At 45.2% G+C, this 19,598-nt stretch overlaps 1 protein-coding gene across 1 annotated transcript in view; it reads right to left on the bottom strand.

The window, feature by feature from the left end:
- LOC120027735 (sodium channel protein type 4 subunit alpha-like) overlaps positions 1 to 19,598 on the bottom strand; it is a 174,045-nt gene that overhangs the window by 91,394 nt on the left and 63,053 nt on the right. The window contains exons 12-13 of the mRNA XM_038972735.1: positions 15,831 to 15,951; positions 15,194 to 15,432 (exon numbers count right to left, since the gene is read on the bottom strand). Coding sequence (XP_038828663.1) covers positions 15,194 to 15,432; positions 15,831 to 15,951 — 360 coding nt within the window. The remainder of the gene's footprint in view (positions 1 to 15,193; positions 15,433 to 15,830; positions 15,952 to 19,598) is intronic.

Genomic DNA, 19,598 nt, shown 5'->3' with positions numbered 1-19,598 from the left:
AAAAAAAATTACTCTGACTGGGAAAATACGTTTTGAACGGTCATCCAACTCAGAATTACAAGTCTGGAACTCGGGCCCCAGTTGCCTTGAAAGCACCATAAATCCAGAGAATGACAGACTTTGATGACAAAGTTTTAATGGCACAATTTGCCCACAAAGGACCGTCGCACCACCTTCCTGTTCAAGTGAGCACAGCACAACAAGGTGAGTCCAAAAATGTCTTGTAGGCTGCTGCATAAATGAGATGATATTTATACTGTAGCTAAGACTAATACTAAGTGTATGTTGTGTAGTAAGCTGTTAGTAGCCCATGTGCCTCACCCTAATAATTTGGTCCCTTTCCCTCTCTTAATTTCACTTACTGTTCTGACTTGGTGGTGCACATGTGGCCTATGGCCTGTTTTAGAGAAAGGGCATCATCAAATACAGTAAGAGCATTCATTGTCTGCTTATATGCCCCCTTTATTTATCCTATGGTTCTGACTTGGTGTACAGGGAGAATACTGTAAGAACGGCCCATGTTCTGAATTCTGTCGCTGTGCATTTCAAATGTGCTGAACAAATAGTTATATTGACTACGTCCGTCCTAGCTCATTGTCTTAATCAAAATTACAGATTGCCTCTTATCCAGTTGTCGTCCCCTTATGCCATAGTTTGTACATCTCAATTGTCAGTAGAAACCACATTTGTTTAAGCAAGTTAGACATATCAGCTATGTTTTTATAAAAGGCAGTAAATAAAGCTGAATGAACTGTTTTGCTGCCAGACAAGGCTCCACTGATAGCCAGGTGTAGCAGTGGTAAGGTGTTGGGACTGCTGTTTGTGGGCACCATTATAGTGCAGTTAATGTATTGTTTAGTGTTGTGTTGTGTAGTGGCTTTGCTGGCATGCATCTAAAAAAAATATATTGCAGTACCTTGATGTACATTTACTGCACCTTTTTTTTTGCACACATTACTGTCCTCTGTTTCTACCTCCATAACATCAACAACACAATAACAATAACAAAAACAGCAAGGCACTGTTTTCTCCAATGTGGATTGGATCTTTAGGAAAGTGTGCAGGTTGTGTGTGAAGTCAACCCTCTTCAGGGTAAGAGCTAAGGACACTGAGACAAGCAACTTTATACTGAATAGGTCAAGTGAAGCACTGAAATGGCACCCTATTCCCTAGAGCAGAAGTGCTCTACTGTAGATCAAGCTCTGGCAAAAAAACGTACACTATATAGGGAATAGGGTGCTCTGAGGCGGCAGGTAGCTTAGTGGCTAAGAGAGTTGGGCCAGTAACCGAAAGGTTGCTGGTTCAAATCCCCAAGCCGACTAGGTGAAAAATCTGTTGATTTGCCCTTGAGCAAGGCACTTGACCCCAAATGCACCTGTAAGTCACTCTGGATACGAGCTGGAATAATAGGATGCCATTTCAGATGCAACCATTCTGTTTTGTGCGGAAAACCTAATACAAAAATATGTTTCGTGTTTTTGTGTTGTGCGCGTGAGCGTGTTGAATATCCCACAACGTTGAACAAAATTTGCTTGGTTTCCAGGCTAAATGGGAATATTAGAATGATATATTCAATCAGATTAACCTACTAAAAGACTGAAAGGACACACATCTGTGTGTTGCCTATCTGAAAACGCCTATCTGCTGAATCCTTACTGAAAAAACACATGAATGTCACATGATCACATGTGAAGTGTTCCAAAAACATGTTTTTAATCATGTGATTTTCCACGTGAAATGATGTGTTTTTTCTGTAAGAGATTACTCATCTAGCCGCTGCCTCAGACAACCTGTCTGTCACTCTCCCACCCCAAACAACTCACTGTCTTCTCACAGAGATACAGATGTACGGTTCTGAAAAGAACATCATGCCAGCGACCAACACACTCATGTGTCTATCTAACAGCCCGGAGGTGTTGTCCATACGTCTGCCCAGCTGTGTCTGTGTGACTGAGGGGTAGCTGAAGGGCACAGGAGGACAGCTGGATGGGTATTGCTGTGTAAACTAGGGCCTGTGCTGTGCTGACTGTGGCTGTGGTAGTAATAACAGAGAGTCCTGGCTCAGCATATATGAAGATATACACGCATGCATACATAAACACACACACACACATGTATACAGACACACACACACACACACACACGTGTGTATACAGAGACACACACACACAGAGAGCAGAGTGAGGCTCATGCGAGCAGAAGGGCGGTGGGCGTGGGCTCAACGGGGAGGGGGGCAGAGAGGAGATGTCATGTGACAAGCACTCTCTGGGAAGCACGTCAACAAGGTTTCGCTCCCACGGTCAACACAATCCACGGGACTACGCACGCCCAACTGGCCTCGGGTGAACAGTCCACACATAACGCATACAAACACACACACATACGTGTGCAGATGGAAACATTTCCACGCGCAAATTCACACGCATGCACAACCACGCACGAACACACACACACACGTATGCACACACAAACACACACACATACACATTTGGGTTTGGCAGGATTGAGGGGAAAGAAACCTCTTTGTTACAAGGAGATTCCTCCCGCCATAACGGTAACATCAAAAGGTTGAATAATGAAACAATATTTCAAGTAGTCCAAGTGGTTGGAGTGGTCCGTGGGCACTTATAGAACAATTATGTCAGATCAGTTGTGTTTTGGGATCCCATGAAGGACAGTGTAATAACATAACTGTATGTCTAAATGTGTATTTTTCCCAGTGATCAGATTCACATACAAATGTTGGCAAACTGATATGATTAAATATGAATTTGTGAGAAGATATAATGTGATGTTAGCCTTCTAAATGAGAGAATTGTTTTTCATGTGAAGTCTTAACCAAGTCAGTGACCACATCCACGTGAGCACAGACATTATGTCGGCGTCATGGAACACCCCTTTCCCAGAGTGCATAAAACCCACTTCTGACAAAATGTACATTAGACCAAGCAGGCGGACGGTGTTGAACCAGACGTCACGAATGGTTAGACTCCACCAGACCAGCTACGTGCAGCGCCAGCTGTACACGTTAAAATGGTTAAGAAAACTACACTTTCACAGTCTGCAGCTGTATATGCAAAATAGTCTAGGAAACTCGACCGAAGAAGAGAAAGAAGAACAATTTCCTCTCACCACTATAGACACCTCTAAAGTATCTATTTTAACGAACTGAGCCCGAGAACCACCGGCTGGTACTTTGAAAAGATCCATTCTAAAAGAACATTCCCCTATCCAACCACCATTGGTACATCTGCAAGACCCGTTCTAACAGACACAACCAGAGACTTTCTGTCGAATTACTCCCCAGACGGACCGGCGATTCCAACAGAGACAACAAAGGCATGCAATCGAAAATATATACAGTGGCTTGCGAAAGTATTCACCCCCTTGGCATTGTTCCTATTTTGTTGCCTTACAACCTGGAATTAAAATAGATTTTTTGAGGGTTTGTATCATGTGATTTACACAACAACACTTTGAAGATGCAAAAAAATGTATCTTGTGAAACAAACAAGAAATAAGACAAAAAAACAGAGAACTTGAGATTGCATAACTATTCACCCCCCCAAAATCAATACTTTGTAGAGCCACCTTTCTCAGCAATTACAGCTGCAAGTCTCTTGGGGTATGTCTCTATAAGCTTGGCACATCTAGCCACTGTGATTTTTGCTCATTCTTCAAGGTAAAACTGCTCCAGCTCCTTCAAGTTGGATGGGTTCCGCTGGTGTACAGCAATCTTTAAGTCATACCACAGATTCTCAATATGATTGAGGTCTGGGCTTTGACTAGGCTGGTCCAATACATTTAAATGTTTCCCCTTAAACCACTCGAGTGTTGCTTTAGCAGTATGCTTAGGGTCATTGTCCTGCTGGAAGGTGAACCTCCATCCCAGTCTCAAATCTCTGGAAGACTGAAACAGGTTTCCCTCAAGGATTTCCCTGTATTTAGCGCCATCCATAATTTCTTCAATTCTGACCAGTTTCCCAGTCCCTGCCGATGAAAAACATCTCCACAGCATGATAATGCCACCATCATGCTTCACATGTGGGGATGGTATACTCTCGGGGTGATGAGAGGTTTTGGGTTTGCGCCAGAAAATAATGTTTACCTTGATGGCCAAAAAGCTCAATTTTAGTCTCATCTGACCAGAGTACCTTCTTCCATATGTTTGGGGAGTCTCCCAAATGCCTTTTGGTGAACACCAAACTTGTTTGCTTATTTTTTTCTTTAAGCAATGGCTTTCTCTGCCCACTCTTCAATAAAGCCCAGCTCCTTGGAGTGTATGGCTTAAAGTGGTCCTATAGACAGATACTCCAATCTCCGCTGTGGAGCTTTGCATCTCCTTCAGGGTTTTCTTTGGCCTCTTTGTTGCCTCTCAGATTAACGCCCTCCTTGCCTGGTCCGTGAGTTTTGGTGGGCGGCCCTCTCTTGGCAGGTTTGTTGTGGTGCCATATTCTTTCCATTTTTTAATAATGGATTTAATGTTGCTCAATGGGATGTTCAAAGTTTCTGATATTTTTTTATAACCCAACCCTGATCTGTACTTCTCCACAACTTTGTCCCTGACCTGTTTGGAGAGCTCCTTGGTCTTCCTGGTGCCACTGGCTTGGTGGTGCCTCTTGTTTAATGGTGTTGCAGACGCTGGGGCCTTTCAGAACAGGTGTATATATACTGAGATCATGTGACACTTAGATTGCACACAGGTGGATTTATGTAACTAATTATGTGACTTCTGAAGGTAATTGGTTGCCCCAGATCTTATTTAGGGGCTTCATAGTAAAGGGGGTGATTACATTTGCACGCACCACTTTTTCGTTTAAATTTTTTTAGAATTTTTTGAAACAAGTTATTATTTTCATTTCACTTCACCAATCTGGACTATTTTGTGTATGTCTATTACATGAAATCCAAATAAAAATCCATTTAAATTACAGGTTGTAATGCAATAAAATAGGAAAAACGCCAAGGAGGATGAATACTTTTGCAAAGCACTGTGCATTGCAAATTATTTTTCGAATGAGCGGCCGTTCATGTGCAAAGTATTAGCATTTCAATGAGCACAGTTATCAGCTGTGTGCACGATAGTGAAGTCCTTTGTCTTTTCTCCTGCTCTTTCTTACATGCCCCTCCCTTTTTCGTTTTGTGTAACAAGCCATCATATCGGGTTTAGTCCACTCGGGACTTTTAATTGCATTATGTAGTACTCAATGTGTAAGCTATTCTGTTTGTGTGTTTATGTAATTCTGTGTGATTATTTAGTTAGTAAATAAATAATTAAGCCAATTTGTGTATTGCATATTCATCATTTATGCTAGGGTTTGTGCAGATATCCATATTGCGACATTCAGAATGAGACTGATAGAAGATCAAATGAATTGATGACTGAAATGTCAGAGATATTTATATCTTTAGAGTTAATTCGGAAACGGTAACTCCTTAAACAAACTTTTTCCATGGTGCCCCAAGATTGCTGATGAGTTAATTGTTACATGAGTAATTTAATCATCGTAATAATTAAACATAATGTAGTTAATCGATTTGATAAAGCAATCGTCATCACATTAATGATAGCCAAAAACACGACACAAGCATGCACATAACTTAGAGAGAGAGCCAATATCTCTCCACTATAATAGGGATGAGAGAAAAATCCTCCTCAAACAAATCTCCACGTACAGAGACAAAAACGTTTTTAATGTGTGATGCTGCATCTAGCAAACTGGCAGTTATCCAATACAGTCACCACCCCATGACAGTTCAGACTCTCTATGTCTCCAACACAGTCACCACTCCACGACAGTTCAGACTCTCTATGTAATCAACACAGTCACCACTCCACGACAGTTTATACTCTCTGTCTCCAACACAGTCACCACTCCACGACAGTTCAGACTCTCTATGTATCCAACACAGTCACCACCCCACAACAGTTCAGACTCTCTATGTAACCAACACAGTCACCACTCCACGACAGTTCAGACTCTCTATGTCTCCAACACAGTCACCACTCCACGACAGTTCAGACTCTCTATGTATCCAACACAGTCACCACTCCACAACAGTTCAGACCCTCTATGTATCCAACACAGTCACCACCTCACGACAGTTCAGACCCTCTATGTATACAACACAGTCACCACCTCACGACAGTTCAGACTTTTGTCACCAAGGCGATAATGACTTGCTGAAAGATGGAAAAGACCAGAGAGGGATGTCATAACATATACAGTTGAAATCGGAAGTTTACATACACTTAGGTTGGAGTCATTAAAACTTGTTTTTCAAACACTCCACACATTTCTTGTTAACAAACTGTAGTTTTGACAAGTCAATTAGGACATCTACTTTGTGCATGACATAAGTACATTTTCCAACAATTGTTTACAGACAGATTATTTCACTTATAATTCACTGTATCACAATTCCAGTGGGTCAGTGTCACGTCCGTTGTAGTGAGGAGACCAAAGCGCAACGTGATGTGAATACATATTTTAATACAAGACGACTGAACACGAAGAACACTAACAAACTATACAAAATAACAAAACGAACGTGAACGCTATAAACATGGAGTGCAGACATGCAACATCAACATAGACATACCAAAACCCTAGACAAGACAAAAAACACATATACCACCCTCGTCACACCCTGACCTAACCAAATTAATAAAGAAAACAAAGATAACTAAGGTCAGGGCGTGACAGTCAGAAGTTTACACTAAGTTGACTTTGCCTTTAAACAGCTTGGAAAATTCCAGAAAATTATGTCATGGCTTTAGAAGCTTCTGATAGGCTAATTGACATAAATTGAGTCAATTGGAGGTGTACTTGTGGATTTATTTCAAGGCCTACCTTTAAACTCAGTGCCTCTTTGCTTGACATCATGGGAAAATCAAAAGAAATTAGCCAAGACTGATTTGTAGACCTCCAAAATTGTAGACCTCCACAAGTCTGGTTCATCCTTGGGAGCAATTTCCAAACGCCTGAAGGTACCATGTTCATCTGTACAAACAATAGTACGCAAGTATAAACACCATGGGACCACGCAGCCGTCATACCGCTCAGGAAGGAGACACGTTCTGTCTCCTAGAGATGAACGTACTTTGGTGTGAAAAGTGCAAATCAATCCCAGAACAACAGCAAAGGACCTTGTGAAGATGCTGGAGGAAACAGGTAGAAAAGTATCTATATCCACAGTAAAACGAGTCCTATATCGACATAACCTGAAAGGCCGCTCAGCAAGGAAGAAGCCACTGCTCCAAAACTGCCATAAAAAAGCCAGACCACGGTTTGCAACTGCACATGGGGACAAAGATCATACTTCTTGGAGAAATGTCCTCTGATCTGATGAAATAAAAATAGAACTGTTTGGCCATAATGACCATCATTATGTTTGGAGGAAAAAGGGGGAGGTTTGCAAGCCGAAGAACACCATCCTAACTGTGAAGCACGGGGGTGGCAGCATCATGTTGTGGGGGTACTTTGCTGCAGGAAGGACTGGTGCACTTCACAAAATAGAGGGCATCATGAGGTAGGAAAATTATGTGGATATATTGAAGCAACATCTCAAGACATCAGTCAGGAAGTTAAAGCTTGGTCGCAAATGGGTCTTCCAAATGGACAATGACCCCAAGCAGACTTCCATAGTTGTGGCAAAATGGCTTAAGGACAACAAAGTCAAGGTATTGGAGTGGCCATCACAAAGCCCTGACCTCAATCCAATAGAAAATGTGCGGTCAGAACAAGAGCAAGGAGGCCAAAGAGGCCTACAAACCTGACTCAGTTACACCAGCTCTGTCAGGAGGAATGGGCCAAAATTCACCCAACTTATTGTGGGAAGCTTGTGGAAGGCTACCTGAAACGTTTGACCCAAGTTAAACAATTTAAAGGCAATGCTACCAAATACTAATTGAGTGTATGTAAACTTCTGACCCACTGGGAAAGTGATGAAAGAAATAAAAGCTGAAATAAATAATTCTCTCTACTATTATTCTGACATTTCACATTCTTATTTTTACTAGGATTAAATGTCAGGAATTGTGAAAAACGGAGTTTCAATGTATTTGGCCAAGGTGTATGTAAACTTCCGACTTCAATTGTATCTGCTGTGGACACACATGCACATACATACACACACACACACCAGCCAGATTGTCCACTGTAGCACACAGTGGCCAGCCAAGTGGAAGAAAAACTCTATTGATTTTGACACCGTTGGCCTGAAATGACTTCCTTGTTGGACCACTCCTGGTACAACACAACCAATTACATAACACCAACAATACCATGGGTGTGTCCCAAATGGCACCCTATTCCCTATATAGTGCTGGACTTCAGACCAGGGCCCATACCCAGCACTATAGAGAACCAGCATATATCATACAAACACACATAACTGGTTCCAGTGAATTGTAATTAATGGAAACACCATATTGACTTCATAATGTGATTGTAAACTCATTGTTGTGAATGATGTCTGTTGATGTGTGATTAACAGGTCGTTTTACGGTTATTATCCCAATGGAACCTTAGCCCCTACGCCCTATGGAGGTTTGATACTGTGAAAATCAGTGAGCCAATCAGTCAGCCAATCAGATGCTACTAACATACTGTCACGGCTTTCCTCTTCCTCTTCATCCGAAGAGGAGGAGCAGGGATTAAACCAAAATGCAGCGTCTTGAGTTGACATAATTTATTTAAAGAAAAGACGAAAACACGAACTTCACTATAAACTAACAAAACAACAAACGGAGTAGACAGACCTGTACGACGAACTTACATTAAACACGAAGAACGCATGAACAGGAAAACTGACTACATCAAAGAACGAACGTACAAACAAACCTAGACAGTCCCGTATGGTGCAACACACACTGACACAGGAAACAACCACCCACAAACAAACAGTGTGAAAACACCTACCTTAATATGACTCTCAATCAGAGGAAATGAAAAACACCTGCCTCTAATTGAGAGCCATATCAGGTACCCATTAACCAACATAGAAACAGAAAACATAGACTGCCCACCCAAACTCACGTCCTGACCAACTAACACATACAAAAACTAACAGAAAACAGGTCAGGAACGTGACATAACCCCCCCCTTAAGGTGCGAACTCCGGGCGCACCAGCACAAAGTTTAGGGGAGGGTCTGGGTGGGCATCTGACCACGGTGGTGGCTCAGGCTCTGGGCGAGGTCCCCATCCCACCATAGACAATCCCAGCTTACGTCTCCCCCTTAGAATGACCACCCTCATTATACACCCACTTAGGTTAAGGGGCAACACCAAGATAAAGGACAGCTCCGGGACGAGGTAGCTCAGGACAGAGAGGTAGCTCAGGACAGAGGGATAGCTCAGGACAGAGGGATAGCTCAGGATAGAGAGGTAGCTCAGGATAGAGAGGTAGCTCAGGATAGAGGGGCAACTCCGGACTGAAGGACAGCTCCGGACAGAGAGACAGCTCTGGACTGAGGGGCAGTTCTGGATAAATAGCCGCTCTGGGCTGAGGGGCAGCTCATGACTGGCTGACGGCTCTGGACGCTCATGGCTGGCTGACGGCTCTGGACGCTCATGGCTGGCTGACGGCTCTGGACGCTCATGGCTGGCTGACGGCTCTGGACGCTCATGGCTGGCTGACGGCTCTGGACGCTCATGGCTGGCTGACGGCTCTGGAAGATCCTGTCTGGTTTGCGGCTCTGGCAGATCCTGTCTGGTTGGCGGCTCTGGCAGATCCTGTCTGGTTGGCGGCTCTGGCAGATCCTGACTGACGAATGGCTCTAGCGGCTCCTGACTGACTAACGGCTCTGACGGCTCGGGACAGACGGGCGGCTCTAATGGCTCGGGACAGACGGATGGCTCAGACGGCGCTGGGGAGACGGATGGCTCAGACGGCGCTGGGGAGACGGATGGCTCAGACGGCGCTGGGGAGACGGATGGCTCAGACGGCGCTGGGGAGACGGATGGCTCAGATGGCGCTGAGGAGACGGATGGCTCAGACGGCGCTGGGGAGACGGATGGCTCAGATGGCGCTGAGGAGACGGATGGCTCAGATGGCGCTGCGGAGACGGATGGCTCAGACTGATCCTGTCTGGCGGAAGGCTTTGGCTGCTCCTGTCTGGCGGAAGGCTCTAGCGGCTCCTGTCTGGCGGAAGGCTCTAGCGGCTCCTGTCTGGCGGAAGGCTCTGTAGGCTCATGGCAGACGGGCGGCTTTGCAGGCTCATGGCAGACGGGCGGCTTTAAAGGCTCAATACAGACGGGCAGTTCATGCGGCGCTTGGCAGGCGGACAGTTCAGGCGCCGTTGGGCAGACGGCAGACTCTGGCCGGCTGAGACGCACTGTAGGCCTGGTGCGTGGTGCCGGAACTGGAGGCACCGGACTGGAGACACGCACTTCAAGCCTAGTGCGGGGAGCAGGGACAGGGCACACTGGACTCTCAAAGCGTACTATTTGCCTGGTGCGTGGTACCGGCACTGGTGGCACCGGGCTGAGGGCACGCACATCAGGACGAGTACGGGGAGAAGGAACAGTGTGTACAGGGCTCTGGAGACGCACAGGTGGCTTAGTGCGTGGTGCCGGAACTGGAGGCACTGGGCTGGAGACACGCACCATAGGAAGAGTGCGTGGAGGAGGAACAGGGCTCTGAAAACGCACTGGAAGCCTGGTGCGTAGTGTAGGCACTGGTGGTACTGGGCTGGGGCGGGGAGGTAGCGCCGGTAATACCGGACCGTGCAAGTACTGGCTCGCTTGAGCATTGAGCCTGCCCAACCTTACCTGGTTGAATGCTCCCCGTCGCCCGACCAGTGCGGGGAGGTGGAATAACCCGCACCGGGCTATGTAGGCGAACCGGGGACACCATGCGTAAGGCTGGTGCCATGTAAGCCGGCCCGAGGAGACGCACTGGAGACCAGACGCGTTGAGCCGGCATCATGGCACCTGGCTCAATGCCCAATCTAGCCCTACCAGTGCGGGGAGGTGGAATAACCCGCACCGGGCTATGAACACGTACAGGAGACACCGTGCGCTCTACTGCGTAACACGGCGTCTGCCCGTACTCCCGCTCTCCACGGTTAGCCTGGGAAGTGGGCGCAGGTCTCCTACCTGCCCTTGGCCCACTACCTCTTAGCCCCCCCCCAAGAAATTTTTGGGGTTTCTTCACGGGCTTCCTTGCTAGCCACGTACCTTCATAAATCCGGTTTTGAGCTTCATTCTCCGGTTTCCAGCCACGTCTCCTAGCTGCCTCCTCATACCACCGCTGTTGGGCTCTCGCTGCCTCCATCTCCTCACGAGCGCGGCGATATTCCCCAATGTGCGCCCAGTGTCCTTTTCCCTCTAATACTTCCTCCCAAGTCCATGAGTCCTGATCTCTTGGCCGCTGCTCGAACTTGCGCTGCTTGGTTCTGGAGAGGTGGGTGGTTCTGTCACGGCTTTCCTCTTCCTCTTCATCCGAAGAGGAGGAGCAGGGATTAAACCAAAATGCAGCGTCTTGAGTTGACATAATTTATTTAAAGAAAAGACGAAAACACGAACTTCACTATAAACTAACAAAACAACAAACGGAGTAGACAGACCTGTACGACGAACTTACATTAAACACGAAGAACGCATGAACAGGAAAACTGACTACATCAAAGAACGAACGTACAAACAAACCTAGACAGTCCCATATGGTGCAACACACACTGACACAGGAAACAACCACCCACAAACAAACAGTGTGAAAACACCTACCTTAATATGACTCTCAATCAGAGGAAATGAAAAACACCTGCCTCTAATTGAGAGCCATATCAGGTACCCATTAACCAACATAGAAACAGAAAACATAGACTGCCCACCCAAACTCACGTCCTGACCAACTAACACATACAAAAACTAACAGAAAACAGGTCAGGAACGTGACACATACTACTTGTACCTAACTATTCCTCTCAGGTCTCCACAAGTGCATAAGGGGTAGAGGCTTGGGATCCATTTAGGTTTGGATCTCAGTGACAATATCCAATCAAGTCAAATCAAACTTTATTTGTCACATGCGCTGAATACAACAGGTGTAGACCGTACCGTGAAATGCTGAATACAACAGCTGTAGACCTTACCGTGAAATGCTTACTGACAAGCCCTTAACCAACAATGCAGTTCAAGAAATAGAGTTAAGAAAATATTTCCTAAATAAATATATATATTTTTTTAAATCTAAAATTAACACAAGAAATAACAATAACGAGGCTATGTACAGGGGGTACCGGTACTGAGTCAGTGTGCGGGAGTACAGGTTAGTCGAGGTCATTTTTGTAAAGTGACTATGCATAGATAATAAACAGTGAGTAGGAGCAATGTAAATAGTCCGGACGGCCATTTGATTAATTGTTCAGTAGTCTCTGTTAAGGAGCCTTTTGGTTCTAGACTTGGCGCTCCGCTACCGCTTGCCGTGCGGTAGAACAGAGAGAACAGTCTATGACTTGGGTGACTGGAGTCTTTGACAAATCTTTGGGCCTTCCTCTGACACCGACTAGTATATAGGTCCTGGATGTCAGGAAGCTCGGCCCCAGTGATATACTGGGCCGTACACACTACCCTCTGAAGCGCCTTACAGTCAGATGCCGAGCAGTTGCCATACCAGGCGGTGATGCAACCGGTCAGCATGCTCTCGATGGTGCAGTTGTAGAACTTTTTGAGGATCTGGGGACCCATGCCAAATCTTTTTAGTCTCCTGAGGGGGAAAAAGTGTTGTCGTGCCCTCTTCACAGCTATCTTGGTGTGTTTGGACCATGATAGTTCTGACCTCCTCCCTATAGGCTGTCTCATCGTGGTCGGTGTTCAGGCCTACCACTCGTCAGCAAACTTAACAATGGTGTTGGAGTTGTGCTTGGCCCGCAGTTGTGGGTGAATAGGGAGTACTGGAGGGGAATAAGCACGCACCCCAGATGTGTTGTTGACAGATGTGTTGTTGCCTACCCTTACCACCTGGGGGCGGTCTGTCAGGAAATCCAGGATCCAGTTGCAGAGGGAGTGTTTAGTCCCAGGGTCCATATCTTTGTGATGAGCTTTGTGGGTACTATGGTGTTGAATGCTGAGCTGTCATCAATGGACATCATTCTCTCATAGGTGTTCCTTTTGTCCAGGTGGGGAAGGGCAGCGTGGAGTGCGATTGAGATTGCGTAATCTGTGGATCTGTTGGGGCGGTATGCGAATTATAGTGGGTCTAGTGTTTCCGGCATGATGGTGTTGATGTGAGCCATGACCAGCCTTTCAAAGCACTTCATGGCTACAGATGTGAGTGCTACGGGTGGTAGTCATTTAGGCAGGTTACCAAGGCATTCTTGGGAACTATGGTGGTCTGCTTGAAACATGTAGGTATTACAGACTCGGTAAGGGAGAGGTTGAAAATGTCAGTGAAGACACTTGCCAGTTGGTCCGCGCATGCTTTGAGTGCATGTCCTGGTAATCTGTCTGTGAATATGAATGTTGACCTGTTTAAAGGTCTTGCTCACATCGGCTATGGAGAGCGTGATCACACAGTTGTCTGGAACAGTTTGTGCTCTCATGCATGCTTCAGTGTTGCTTGACTCGAAGCAAGCATAAAAGGCATTTTGTTTGTCTGGTAGGCTCGTGTCACTGGGCAGCTCGCGGCTGGGTTTCCCTTTGTAGTTCTTAATAGTTTCAAGCCCTGCCACATGCGACGAGCATCAGAGCCGGTGTAGTAGGATTCAATCTTAGCTCTGTATTGACGCTTTGCCTGTTTGATGGTTAATCTGAGGGCATAGCGGGATTTCTTATAAGCGTAGGGATTAGTGTCCTGCTCCTTGAAAGCTGCAGCTTTGGGCTTTCTCTCAGTGCGGATGTTGTCTGTAATCCATGGTTTCTGGTTGGGATATGTACGTACGGTCACTGTGGGGACGACGTTGTCGAATCACTTATTGATGAAGCCGGTCACTGAGGTGGTATACTCCTCAATGGCATTGGATGAATCCCGGAACATATTCCAGTCTGTGCTAGCAAAACAGCCCTGTAGCGTAGCATCCGCATCATCGGACCACTTCCGTATTAAGTGTTAGTCACTGGTACTTCCTGCTTTAGTTTTGCTTGTAAGCCGGAATCAGGGGGATAGAAATATGGACAGATTTCCCAATTGGAGGACGAGGGAGAGCTTTGTATGCTTCTCTGTGTGTGGAGTAAAGGTGGTCTAGAGTTTTTTTTCCTCTGGTTGCACATGTGACATGCTGGTAGAAATGAGGTAAAACAGATTTAAGTTTGCCTGCATTAAAGTCCCCACTAGGAGCACTGCTTTTGGATGAGCATTTTCTTGGTTGCTTATGGCCTTACACAGCTCGTTGAGTGCGGTCTTAGTGCCAGCATCTGTTTGTGGTGGTAAATTGAGGGCTACAAATAATAAAGATGAGAACTCTCTTGGTAAATAATGTGGTTTACAGCTTATCATGAGGTATTCTTCCTCAGGCGAGCAATACCTCGAGACTGCTTTAATATTAGACATTGCGCACCAGCAGTTATTGACAATAGACAGACACCCCCGCCCCTTGTCTTACCAGACGTAGCAACTCTGTCCTGCCTAAACATGGAGAAGCCAGCCAGCTCCATATTATCAGTGTTGTCATTTAGCCCCGTCTAGGTGAAACATAAGATATTACCGTTTTTAATGTCGAGTTGGTAGTATAGTCTTATTCGTAGATCGTCCAATTTGTTTTCCAATGATTGCACGTTGGCCAGTAATACAGAGGGTAATGGTGGTTTATCTACTCGTCGGCAAATTCTTACAAGGCACCCCGCCCTCCTCCCCCTATATATCTCTGGCTTTTCTTCACACTGATGACGGTGATTTGGGCCTTGTCTTGACAAAGCAGCATATCCATCGCGTCGGACTCATTAAAGAAAAAATCTTTGTCCAGTTCGAGGTGAATAATCGCTGTTCTAATGTCCAGAAGCTCTTTTTGGTCATAAGAGACAGTAGCAACAACATTATGTACAAAATGAGTTACAAATAATGCGAAAAAACAAAAAAAATAGCACAGTTGGTTAGGACAATAGTGGAGCCAAGAGTTTTTTTTCTCTGAGTAACTGACCTGACTAGGGTAAACCTCTAGACCCTAAACTCCAACAAAAATGGTGGGTAAAAATGTACACAAAAATGTTTCTCCAAGAGTTTCCTTTGTGCCCTCTCCTCTCCACTTACCAGGTTGCCTATGGACAGCATGCCGTTGAATTCGTCAGTCATGGGGTAGTGCTCCATGGCCATGAACAGGGTGTTGAGCACGATGCAGATGGTAATGGCTAGGTCCAGGAAGGGATCCATCACCATCACCTTGACCAGCACCTTCAACCGAAGCCAACGTGGACTGCTTTCCCAGATCAGGTACTTGTGGGCAAACTCATACCAGCAGGGGTGGCACTTCTGACGCGACTCCTCCAGTTCTAGGGGGGGGGGGGGGGCAAAAGAGTACATTTTCTTCAGGGAAGTTATCAGAGTATGCCTTTGCCAGATGTGGGTGGGGCCTAGCTTGGGTGCATGCATGTGTAATGAGGGAGTTTGATGAAGATTGATAGCAAGTCACTGAGGATGAGGTGGTAGGGCTTAATGTGTGATCATGACTCTTCTAATGTTTTTATCTGTCGGTGTAACATTGCACTGTGGCTTCTGCCGCACAGTCACGCTCCATCTAGTCCATAGGCACGGCCCGTGCACATTTTAGGACACCGTCAGCCTCAATCCTCATAGAGCGGTAAACAGAAGATAAGAGGAGCTCCTGGGCTCACACAATTTGTCCCTCAATGAGGCAGTGGGGCGAACAGCAGAGGACAGAGGCCCTTACCCTCCAAGGCGTCGGTGAGGTAGCTGGCGGCGCTCAGAGCTCGGTCCCTGCGTGCGTGCTCTTCTCTGGATACCTGGCAAGGGAGCAGCATGTTGCTCAGCTCTGTGCTGGAGTTAGGCCTCTGGAGGAGAAAGAACAGTTGATATATATATATTGATGAGGGGAGGTGGCCATATTGGTAAGGAGAGGCAGCCATATTGGTGAGGTGAGGAATCCATATTGGACAATATAGGCAGCCATATTGGTCAGGAAAGGTGGCCATTTTGGTGAAGAGAGGCATATTTGGATTATTCAATGCAGTCAAATTTAATTTAATTATCTGCTAGTGATTAGGAAATGACTGGGCCATAAGTCAGGGTTACAGCTTCAATATGTACTTTATCTCACATTGATTCCACAGACAGGTCTTTCAATTTATGTCGGGTCAATGGCAGAGGCATGATTCAGGACAGAGGCAGGTTGGTGACATTTATCTAAGACACACACACAGACACACACACACACACACAACACAACACAGACACACACACACACACACACACACACACACACACACACACACACACACACACACACACACACACACACACACACACACACACACACACACACACACACACACACACACACACACACACACACACACACACACACACACACAGAGAGAAACATACACACACATACAAACAAACAACACACACATATCATCCCTAGTGCCATGTGATATCCCTATACCTAGTATTAGTAGTGTTCACTACACTTCAGATTGATACATTATTACACCGGGATTTCAAATATGGATGTCAAACATTGTAAATGAGATTGAAATGTAGTTATTTATTTTGCTGAGGGAGGATTAAGGGAGGATCTATTGTAATTTTCATCCAAACATTTTACATCTTTCTTATTCTGCAGAATAACAGCAGTCCACCTCTTACCGCAAATATAACAAGATACACATTTCCTTGCAGCTGAATGTGTGAATGACAGGGGTTATATTGAGTCCAATCAAAGCCTTCCCGACACAAATCAGACTCCCTCTATGATTACATAGCATCTCATTGCTGTCCCAGGTAGTCAGGCTGGCAGGCATGCGTGACGCACATCCCCAGTCTCAGGGCTCACATAAAACCACCCACTCACTGTTTGGCAAGTAGGGAATCCACCACCGGACCATTCACCATCTCTCCCTGGTGAAAGGAGAGCAGCAGGCCCCTCCACCAAAACTGCCACAAATGCTCGTTTAGCATGTCTCTACTGTGGGTTGCCATGGTTGCATTTTCAAGACAACTGGGCGTCTGTGCAGCACACAAGCACGCACAATACAGTATATCATATGTGTATACTGTATTCTATTCAAGGCTCGTGCAATATAACTACTGCCGTACACACCTTTCTATTCATATGCTGTTCATAACGTCTATACACACCATTATATAGATATATATTTATGTTCCGGACTCTGACATTCCTCGTTCTGGTATTTATTAATTTCTTTATTTGTATTTTTGGGATTTGTGTGTATTGTTTTGTATTGTTAGGTATTACTGCACTGCTTGAGCTAGAAACATAAGCATTTCACTTCACCTGCGATAACATTCTTTAAAATATATGTGTGCGCAATCAATACATTTTTACTTTATTCGACACTCACTCACTCACACACACACACACACACACACACACACACACACACACACACACACACACACACACACACACACACACACACACACACACACACACACACACACACACACACACTCACACACACACTGATCTGTATTAGCAGACTTAAGAGCTTCCTGGTGTAAAAGCAACACAGAGGTTTATTATTACTGTATTGTCCTCCAGAGGACAATAACTCTGGTTATTAGTTCCTCCAGGATTTTGGTGTGATTTTTTGCGGTATTTGCAATTTAAAAAAAATGTTTTGCTGTGGTAAATCTGACATTTTGCATGGCAATATGCGATGATTTTGTCCAATTTGTCAAAAAACTTTGCTGGGAAAGAGGGAAAGAGTTTGTTAACATGTGGCTTGATTGAACTCTATTATGTGGTAAAGGTGCTGTGATTGGTTGAAATTGCAAGCCCTCTTTTCTAGTGCGGTGATCGGTCAGTTTTATGAGATAATATTGTGATGATTTGACTGTTTTATGTGGTAATAGTGAGGTGATTGGTTAAGTTTGCAAGACCAAGCATGATATGCAGGAAATGTTGATTATGCTAAAAAAAAAAAATGGTGGTCAATCTCAAAATGATCAATGAACTGTGCTTGTTCTTTTGTTTGGGGTAGATAGAAATGATTGGTAGTCAAATTCCTTTGAAATAGAATCTTTTGATTTGATTTGTATCTTTCTTTTCATCATTTGTTTATAGTGCATTCGGAAAGTATTCAGACCCCTTGACATTCTCCGCATTTTGTTACGTTTTTAAATGTCCTCAGCAATCTACATATAATACCCCATCATGACAAAGCAAAAACAGGTTTTTAGGAATTTTTGAAGATTTATTACAAATAAAAAACATCCTTATGTACATAAGTATTCAGCCCCTTTGCTATGAGACTCGACAATGAGCTCAGGTGGATCCTGTTTCCATTGATCATACTCGAGATGCTTCTACAACTTGATTTTAGTCCACCTGTGTAACATTCAATTGATTGGACATGATTTGGAAAGAAACACACCTGTCTATATAATGTCCCACAGTCTACAGTGAATGTCAGAGTAAAAACCAAGCCATGAAGTCGAAGGAATTGTCCGTAAAGCTCCGAAACAGGATTTTGTCGAGGCACAGACCTGGGGAAGGGTACCAAAACATTTCTGCAGCATTGAAGGTCCCCAAGATAACCGTGGCCTCCATCATTCTTAAATGGAATACGTTTGGAATCACTAAGACTCTTCCAAGAGCTGGCTGCCTGGCCAAACTGAGCAATCGGGGGAGAAAGGCCTTGGTCAGGGAGGTGACCAAGAACCCGATGGTCACTCTGACAGAGCTCTAGAGTTCCTCTGTGGAGATGGGGGAACCTTCCAGAAGGACAACCATCTCTGCAGCACTCCATCAATTAGGCCTTTATGGTAGAGTGGCCAGACGGAAACAACTACACAGAAAAGGGCACATGACAGCCCGCTTGGAGTTTGCCAAAAGGCATCTTAAGACTATCAGACCATGAGAAAGAAGATTCTCTGGTCTGATGAAACCAAGATTGAACTCTTTGACCTGAATACCAAGCGTCACGTCTGGAGGAAACCTGGCGCCATCCCTACTGTGAATCACGTGGTGGCAGCATCATACTGTGGGGATGTTTTTCAGCAGCAGGGACTGGGAGACGAGTCAGGATCGAGGGAAAGATGAACAGAGCAAAGTACAGAGAGATCCTTGATGAAAATCAGCTCCAGAGCACTCAGGACCTCAGACTGGGGCGCCGGTTTACCTTCCAACAGGATAACGACCCTGAGTACACAGCCAAGACAACGCAGGAGGGGTTTCGGGACAAGTCTCTGAATGTCCTTGAGTGGCCCAACCAGAGTCCGGACTTGAACCCAGTTGAACATCTCTGGAGAGACCTGAAAATAGCTGTGCAGCAACACTCCCCATCCAACTTGACAGAGCTTGAGAGCATCTGCAGAGAAGAATGGGAGAAACTCCACAAATACAGGTGTGCCAAGCTTGTAGCGTCATACCCAAGAAGACTCGATGCTGTAATCGCTGCCAAAGGTTTTTCAACAAAGTACTGAGTAAACAGTCTGAATACTTGCGTAAATG

The sequence above is a fragment of the Salvelinus namaycush genome, chromosome 33 (genome assembly GCF_016432855.1).
Source record: "Salvelinus namaycush isolate Seneca chromosome 33, SaNama_1.0, whole genome shotgun sequence".
Classification (NCBI taxonomy): domain Eukaryota; kingdom Metazoa; phylum Chordata; class Actinopteri; order Salmoniformes; family Salmonidae; genus Salvelinus; species Salvelinus namaycush.
The sequence above is the reverse complement of the archived record's forward strand: the minus strand, read 5'-3'. Positions and strand labels throughout refer to the sequence as shown.